The following is a 9496-nucleotide window of genomic DNA, read 5'->3' on the forward strand; positions in this document are numbered from 1 at the left end:
TGCCCACCACTTGCTCCTCTCAGCCTGCCCACCAGCTGGCTGAGGGCTCCTCTCCACTGCCTGGCCACACCCCCTGCTCCTCTCAGCCCCCTGACCAGACCCCAGTGCACCTCTAGCTCTGGGCAGTCTCTGCTTTCCACCACCTGTGGGGCACCAGGTGTGTGGGGGTGGGGGGGAACAGTGTGGAGGGCTTTGCTGAGCCCCTCCAGGCAAGTGTGTCTTGAGGGACCCCGGCCGGGGCAGGTCCTGGCCTGGCTGATCACATCACTCCCGAGGGGCAAGAGCGATTTCCGGCCGTGGGACGAGCCCTGGCTGCGCTGACGGCTCAGCCCTGCAGACAGTCACCTCCCAGCAAGGCTGGTGAATGCGGCCAGGAGGCAGGGCGTCGGGGAGTGGGTCTGGGGAGGTGCTGGGCTGTGAAGGGGCAGGGAAAATCTGTGTGTGTTGGGGCACTAGGGAGTGGGGGTTCTGTGGAGGGTGGTGTTGTGTAGGGCACTGTGCATTTGTAGGTGGGTCTGGGGGGGCCCTGGGAATAGTGGGTCCAGGGAGCCTCTGGCCATTGGAAGTCAGGGGGTGTTGGGTGGGGTGTGTGTGGGGGGCTGTGTGATCTGGCAAGGGCCTGCTCCCGAGGGGAAGGGGCACGCTGGCAGCACAGGGCCGGGTGGGCCACTGTGCATCTGGCAACTGCCGGTTTGTAAATAGTGCCCTCGTGCCCCATTGCCTCTGGCTGGCCCCTTGTTCCGGGGACTGACCTCCCCGCGCCATGCTCCATTGCCTCTATGGGGGGCCCACAGATATGTTTGGCACCGGGCCCACAAAAGGTTAATCCGGTTCTAGCTGCCTAAACTGCACCTGCAAAACTTGTGCACATATGCAAGTCCTATACATAGGTGTCCAAATGACCCGTATGTGACAAGTTCGTGCACACTTTATGGGTGCAACTAATGTGCTCAGACTTAACAATTTGATTTGGGGTCAAAAATGGATTTATTTGCTTCACTGTTTTCCTGGAGGTAGTCAAGAAGTTAAAGTCTATATTATTAATTGTGCCAGTTTGGAGAGTAAGGATGGTCTTGAGTGTAAAATACTAGACTAGGACTCAACAAACCTGGGTTCGATTCCTTGTTCTGCCACAGACTTCCAGTGTGATCTTAGGCAAGTCACTTTATCTCTTTGTGCCTTAGTTTCCCACCTGTAAAATTAAGATGATTTTTCTTTCTCATGTCCTTTGTCCTGTCTATTTAGATTGTAAGCTATGTGGGGCAAGGACTGTGTCTCATATATTTGTACAGTGTATAATACTACATGGCACCGGTCTCATCTGGGTCCTCTAGATGCTTCCATAATACAAATGATTGTCCAATTTAGAAAGTCCCTTGTAGTTTTATTTATCGTGCGGGAGAAGTGGCTGGTTTCCCCAAGGGAAAGTGAAAGGCTGATTACCCTAGCTCTAAACAGTACCCTCTGAGCTTATCTTTCACATGTATTGGGGTTTGAGATTTCCATTTCTCATAAGCTGATTACTGATCTAGGCTGTTGATGTGATGTTTTCTCTAAAACCCAGCAAAACCAGCCAATCTGATTTTGACCTTTTATGCTCAGTCTCTACTCAGGCTTCATATTGCCCCGTAGCATTACTTGTTCATTGAGGTGGCAACCAAATTAACATGTGTATCTCTGTGTGTCTGTCTGTAAACACACTGAATCACAACGGAATTTTAAATGGATTTTTAAATTTATTTCCTGCTTAGATTTGCAAATTGTTCTCATTTAAAAGTAAATGGCTTTACATAATCCATGACCTTGAAAACATGCTAATGTTATGGTATTATTTTTCAAAATGTCAGTATTTGTTTAATTCAGAATAAACATTAAGCGCAATTAAAAGGCAGAAACATTTCCTTTTTACACCTATATAGGGGCATTGAATTGCTTTTTTATTTGATTCACAGAGCAATGTAATCGTAGTTATACTTACTTTTAATTTACCTAAGGCTGAGCTCACTTTCTGTATTTGTGGTAAATGGATGTTACAGAATGAAACCAATTCCTAGTAATGATTGAAAAGTGATTCATAATCACAAAGATGCTTGTCTGCTTCTTAATATTTCACATCAGGCAAGTTTAATAGTGTCCGAAAAACATGTTTATAAAGGTTTTGCATAGAAAAGTTGTTAGCTATGATGAAATGTACAGTTTTCTCTAAAACCATTCTAAGCAACCAATTTATGTGATGGATTCTAATAATTGACTAACCCTTTATTCAAATAGCTACTAATTTATTAACTGTCTATAAACTATGAATGGACCATTGATAGAAAGTGTGGCTGAAATGAGAACATGCTGTGTGCAGGAACGGGGAGACTGGTAAGGTTGAGATAATGAGGAAGTGTCACGCTGTAGTAACGCTGGAATGTAGTAATGTGGCAGTTTTAATCTGGATTTTCAGCAGGTAGGATTTTATACTAGACTGTACTGTCTATAAGAAATAAATAACTACTGCAGACTACTCAGTGCTCTGTTGCCATTTGGTGTAAACATACACATTTCTTGTGTGATAAACTTGTAACCTTAAAAATAACAAATATGCTGGTGTGTGTTAGTGGAAGGCATCAGAATCCCTCCCCTTACCTCTGTCCATCTCCTTCTCAGACTTCTCCAGGCAGACACCCAGTTCCTTTAATCTGACTGCAGTGTTTATGCTAATTTAATTTGCATAGTAGCTTCTATGGGCCATATTTTTCCATCATTTCACAGGTGGGACTCCCAGCAGCTGTGTATCCCATGTGACTTTTCTAACCATGTCTGGGGTCTGACATAATGTTAGCCTGTACTGTTTGTTTAACTGTATATGTGAATCAGAACTGTGTTGTTAGATCCTCAAAAGCTTTAACATATCATAGCCAAAAGAACTAGATGTGTGCAACAGCACCCTTCACTTGGCAGACAACACAGGACATCCAGCCCAGAGCACCTCACTATATTAGTGAGTCTGGAAAACAGTGTATTAGGCTGATGAAAACTATTTAACCCACATCGTGTCCTTGGCCATATTTAGCTGATGAAAACTATTTAACCCACATTGTGTCCTTGGCTTTACCCATGAGACTGCTGCTGCGGGCAGGATTTGGTCCATTGAGTCAACTATGTGAAGGTCTGCTGCTGGAGTTACACAATTGTGCAATCTTATCTATCTAAATAGGTCATGCCACCACACTTGATAGGAGAGTGGTGTTTGAAGGACAATGCCTACATTACTGGTCACTTTGCCTCTCCAGAAATATTTCTGAAACAAGTCATTTTGTGTATAAAAACCCAAAGATGCCTAGAGGATATGTTGTACAATGTATCCAAAAGCTAGACTTGTAGCTAAAAGCCAGTCGCCTGCAATTTACTGTACATGTGACAAGGAAGCTGAATTAACGTTGCACAAGTAACTAATTTTTGAGTGTTTGATTTTGCAATCTTAATGTCCTCAACAAAATGTGTGTGTATGTGTATGATTTCCTAGGTTTTTAAAAAAGAAAACTAAAAAACCAAATTCCATCCTGTGGCAGCATATTGAAACCCACATGGGTCATCAGTAGCATTGCAACCTTTAGATCCACCACTCAACTTCTGCTACATGAGCCAATAAAGTAACTGATTGTAGTAGTAGGTTGTCTTCCTCTGTGTGGACCATGAAGTGGGATGAAACACACACTTTGCCAGTAGATTTCACTGATATTTGCGGACAGCAGAGGAATTGTGAGACTCAGGAATTTCAGGTTCTATTCCAGGTTCTGGAGGGGAGTATTCTCTAGTACACATAAGCTCTTCTGCCTGTTTTCTCTCCCTCCCCCTCCAAAAAAAAGGGGGGGGGGAAACTTGACCTGTTTTGCCCTGTCCCCTCAAACCTGCCCTTGTGGTCCCAGTCCTGGTTCCTTGTCCTTCTCTCATTCTCCTTGTCTACCCAGTCCCAGTCTCCACTCCTCGGGCTTCTTGTCCCAATCTCCTTGCCCAGCCAGTCTTCCCCTCCTGGCTCCTCATCCAATCTCTCTCTCCCCATCCCTTTTTTCTTCCCCTCTCCCACTACGGGCTCCCAGATCTAGTCTTCCTCCCTGGCACCTCATCCTAGCTCAGTCTCTCCCCCCCCCCCCCCCCCCCCGATTCTTTGTCCAAGTCTCTGTGTTCAGTCAGTCCCAGTTCTACCCTCTTCACCCCAGCAACTGGCTCCAAGTCCCCCTCCCATTTCCTTCACTAGTTCCCAGTCTTCCATCACCCAATCCTAGTCTCCTTGACCAGACAGCTTCTTCAAAGATGACATGGCAAAGTTTAGGATTCTTTTGCGTGCATTTTATTCTTCTGATCCACTGGGGAGTTCAAGAAGAATAAAAATCTCTCTCAGATGCATGCACTTGCTCATGCCATGTCATCTACTTCCCTTCTGCAGTTCCAAATGTGTGCTTTTCAGAAAACACAGAGAAAAGAGAGGAGATTCGCAGCCTTTCATTTTACAGCTGTGTGAACTCAACAGTTTATTTAATTCTGCTTTATAATACATTTTACTTGATACCAGGTAAAAGAAATAATCTGGCAAAGAATCATTAAACGGTTTAATACGTCTAGATGACTCATTTTGTTTGAACAAATGGATTATTTTGCAAGCAGAAGTACAAATGTTAACCAGCTTTATTTTTAGTTTAAAATGTCAAGAGGTCAGAAACCATTAAAGCCACTGTAAGGTGGGAGTCACCATGGTTTGTGTTCTCTTGGATTGACACCTTACTAAAATTGCTTTTATTGCAGCTTAGTGACTTACTAGCATTTTTCTGATAAGATAACAGGAATGACTGGGTAGGCATATTTCCTGGTAAAAAGAGATATGGGAAATTAAAGCTCCATAGAAAATGGTACAAGCTTTTCATTTTAGCAGAACAAGAGCTGGAAATGCTAAGAAAAAAACCCTGCTACTTTCTTACCCAACCGTAACGTGTAAATGATCGTCTTTTGAAAAGTAATGTTGGAGTAAAAGCCGCTGTAAGACTTTGTCAGGTCAAAGTTCAGTGGTTAGGTGGTTTGGGAGTAACAGCGTCAGGTACGTGTAATTTAGTGTGGAGCTAATTATACTTTTAAAAAAAAGACAACGTGATGTAAAATGAAAAAGACAACTAGATCCAGCACAGCAACATGGCTGCTCTGGATAGAAATGGGTCAGCATTTGAATGGCACCATATTCAGGGGCAAATCTGTCCCAGCATAGTTAGAGGAAATGGGTTGTGTGCTGGAGAAGTGCCAGAGGAACTGGGGAAAGGGTTGCCTGGTTTCCCTTGCTGCCCCCTGTGCCTGAGGGTTTGGGTTTCTTGGATACCTATAAGGCCTCTTCCTCATCCCTCCCACAGTCCACCCTAGCTGGCACCTGGCACACCAAGTGCAGATACTCCCTCCCTTTGCCTGCTGGCTTTACGTGGAGTTTAAGTGAACCTGAGAGACTAGCATGGGCACCTGCAAAGGGGCAATTTCCACCCTAATGGACTTCTGTGCCTCTCTCCTAGCAGTGGGAAGTTCTGGTGCTCACAAAGCCTTGTTCATATAAACCAAGCTGGGTTGAACGTGCACTTTACACTCCGATTGCCATTGCTTTCTAGTGTGCCTCTCGCAACACACTAGAATATACTGGTAACTCTGTGTTCTCTGTAACAGGTCCGAATTGAGGATGACATTGCAGTGGCAGCCAATGGAATGGAGCTACTAACATGTGTCCCACGTACTGTGGAAGAAATAGAGGCTTTCATGGCAGAAGCCCAAGGCAGCACCAAGTCATTTGACTCCTTGGCCAGCCAAAAGTAGTAAACTCCCCAGTGGTTGCTGCCTTCTGCTAACCAGCCATCATTCTGATTTTACACTACTGCTTATGAAATAAAATGCATCAGTTCTGCAAAGCAAATGGAATCAGGCAAGTCATTAGCTGGAATGATTACTTTATTAGAAGTGAAGTTAGAAGGATTCAGCACTATACATGCAGGTAGCTCTAAGTCTTTATGCTTGCAATCAATAATTTATATTACTAAGTGCCAACTGACAAATTAATTACAGTATGAACAGCTGAAATTATAAAGCTTTAAAATCTCTGCTCATCTGTATCTTTCCAATCAGATCTGCATTTTGATAGCAGTGATTTTTTTAAAATAACAGCTCTATTATCTGAATGTTGCCTGTAATCATAAGAAAATTCTTAGAAATCCTATTTTGGAAACTTATATCACAATTACTACAAAGTCTTTTTGTTAATTGGGAGTGGCTGAAAAAGTGCCACACGTACATTTTTCTTGATATTGATGGAATGCACAGAATTAAATGTCGAATAAAAATCCTCCCTGAAAGTTGTTCATAACTTTGTGTAGATCACTTTTTCCGTCTCCCATTATGTCCGTCTCCCATGACTGTATCTTTATCTGAGCTTTCTACCCATTGTGTGCATTGGAAATTCAGGCACTTCATTAACTAGGTTTTATCCCCCACAGACTGAGGGCACTGAACTTCCATACACAGGCCACATTCCCTTCGCTCAGAGAAGCAGGGAGAGATGTTGGTTTCTGTCTCTGTCCTTTAAAATGTAGGGTACCACAGTTTACAAATCTGGGTCTTAAAAACTCCACCTGAACAGCATAAAGAGAGTGTCTTATGATACAGGAATTCAGTGTTATGCAATGGATTACACCCTATGGAACAGGTGGGATTTTCAAAGCTATCTGATATTAGTAAAGGATCCATTTAAAATTTGCTTCGATGCTCTGTAAATGTGTAATAATGATGATTTATAAACTGAGTTTCCCTGCATGCAGGATATGCATTTTCTAGAGGAACATTTCCTTACCATACAGTACATGAATATTTATGAGATTGTCTGCAAGGAATAAGTACATTTCTTGCAATGACAGAATGGCATTATTTAAAAATAACAAATAAATCCAGATCATGTTTCCTTGTTTTGTGAATACACTAAAACACAGTTTAGACTGTCTGCTCATCTGGGTAGTGACCATACATGTAGTCTGACTACAAAGCATCACCAAAACAATTCTTCTGTTGTATAAACAACGCGTTAAATATTTATTTTAGCCCAAAAAGGGGGGTTAGGTCCAAAGTATATTGCAAAGTCTTAAAAACCAAATCATTAATCCCAATAACCTTAATCTGTTCAGAAACTCCATTGTACAGATGTTAGCTCCAGTAATGGTAGCACCTATTGTTGATACTATTCAGAACTTTCCCAGCATCATCATATAACCATCAAGTGCTCAATTTCACTGATACAACTCCCAGACTTCTGGGCCCAGATTATTCCTTGTGTTAGAGCAGGGGTGCGCAAACATTTTGGCCCGAGGGCCACATCTGGTGTGGAAATTACATGCAGGGCCATGAGTGTGGGGGGGAGGGGTGTGGAGTGTGACGGGGGCTCAGGATGGGGTTGGGTTGCAGGAGGGGACTCAGGGCAGGGGGTTAGGGTGTGACAGGGGGCTCAGGGCAGTGGCTTGGGTGAGGGGGCAGGAGGAGTTCGCGGTGCGGGCTCTGGCCTGGCACCGCTTACCTGGAGCAGCTCCAGGGTGGCAGCAGCGTACAGCGGGGCTGAGGCAGGTTCCCTGCCTGCCCTGGCTCTGCGCCGCTCCCAGAAGCGGCTGGCACCATGTCCCTGCAGCCCTGGGGGAAGGGGGGGCAGAGGGCTCTGCATGCTGCCCTCGCCTTCGGGTACCTCCCCGAAGCTCCCATTGGCTGCGGTTCCCTGTTCCTGGCCAATAGAAGCTTGGGGGGGGGCCTGCAAGCAAGGGCAGCGCTCAGAGCCCTCTGCCCCCTCCCGCCCCAGGGGCCACAGGGATGTGGTGCTGGCCGCTTCTGGGAGCAGTGCAGAGCCAGGGCAGGCAGGGAGCCTGCCTTAGCCCCACTGCGCCATGGGGCTGGCAATCCCACAGGCCGGATCCGCAGGCCGTAGTTTGCACACCTCTGTGTTAGAGCCACCGTACACTAGACCATTGCCACAAGAGGATGTTCCCAAAGTGGACGGATCAACAGGTGGCATGGAGCCAGAATGACCACTCTTGACATCGGTGCCAAACTCCCCGTGACTGGCGTAGGGGCCAGGAAGCCCTTTATGCGGCTCAGCAATCTGCGGCGTCTGTAACAAAACCCTAACTTGTATCAGGGCTCTAGCCCAGCACAGTGCAGCCTAGGATCACAGAATACAACTTCAAACTACTTTTGGTCCCCTGCCTCCTGCACTGCATTTTGCTCCCCATGGAACTGGGTCTTGGTCTGGAATAATTTCTTCTGAAAATGTTAATTGGGTTCATTGTGGTTAGTCAGTGGGTGACCCATTGACAAATAAAAATTGTGCTAAAGTGATTAACCAAACTCACACATTTAAATATAGTCTAGAATACTTGGCTCAGTTAGTTTTGACGTAAATTTGTTTTACAAATATGGGGACTGTTTCATCTTGTAGTGGTAACTCCACTATAATATGGCTTGTAAAAGGTAAGTCTCATGAGCTCTAGAATGAGGTCTCTGCTCTTTTAAATTGTCACTGAGAAGTGGGGTGAGATGATGGGACTTCTTGTGACAATTGGCAGGCTTGTCTGTAACTGCATTAATTCTTCCCCTACTTTTTGTGCCTCCTAAAAAGCTTCTAGCTATTGAAACATACTAATGAAAAGGACTCCAGTTTTTACTGCAATAAGGTTGCAGCCAGAACAGATACAGAGAGAGTCTAAGAACATTCTAGACTCTCCTCTCCAAAAACCCCTGACCAGTTTACCCAGTGCAAGACTGTGCCTGTGTCACCACTTCCTGGACTCGGTCAGGATCTATGTTCCTGAATAAGTCAAAGTACATTTCTGTAATCATACTCTGAACACACCCATTAGCTCACTCCTCTGCTGCTCTGGGCACTTTGAAACCTTCATTTGCTTTGGTTGGATAGCTTTGATTAATTGAAAGTAACTTTTTACAGTTTTTAGAAAATACAGTTTTGGATTTGTTTCAACTAGAATATAACCTATGTCTAGTTAATAGGCTTCCCCCTTCCTCCGTGATTAGTCTTGGCAGCCATTGTTCCCCGTTGCTGTAGAACAGGTTGAGCAAATAATACTGTAGAAGGCAGAGCTGGTTGTGCTTCAACATGTACCAAAGAACAAATGTTCTGAAAGGAGAAAGAACAAAATAAATGTCACACAACTGACATATTTATACCTCTTTCATTAAACGTGTCCCAGAGGTTTCTCTAAATCTAGTTTTGTTTTCTCAAATTTTTCTTTGTAGTCAGGGTCCCATTAATTTTGTCACCATAAAATCTACCTCTTTCTGCAGAACTCTGCTCTAGAATCTCAGCTTTTGTTTATAAAAAAAACTAAGTACGGTATCTACCCCTTGTGACTGGGGGGGAAAAACCCTTCCAAGGATGAGTCGATATAACCCATACAAAGATGTCTGCTCGAGACCTGGTCTACACACACTGTACTGA

The 9496-nt window shown here is 44.4% G+C and overlaps 1 protein-coding gene across 1 annotated transcript in view; it reads left to right on the forward strand.

Annotated features, from left to right (window-relative positions):
* PEPD (peptidase D) overlaps positions 1-6368 on the forward strand; it is a 210261-nt gene extending 203893 nt beyond the window's left edge. The window contains exon 15 of the mRNA XM_034788453.1: positions 5683-6368. Within this exon, the coding sequence (XP_034644344.1) occupies positions 5683-5829 (147 nt within the window). The 3' untranslated portion in view covers positions 5830-6368. The remainder of the gene's footprint in view (positions 1-5682) is intronic.
* Positions 6369-9496: the final 3128 nt, after the last annotated feature.

The sequence above is a fragment of the Trachemys scripta genome, chromosome 13, assembly GCF_013100865.1.
Source record: "Trachemys scripta elegans isolate TJP31775 chromosome 13, CAS_Tse_1.0, whole genome shotgun sequence".
NCBI classification, from domain to species: Eukaryota; Metazoa; Chordata; order Testudines; family Emydidae; genus Trachemys; species Trachemys scripta.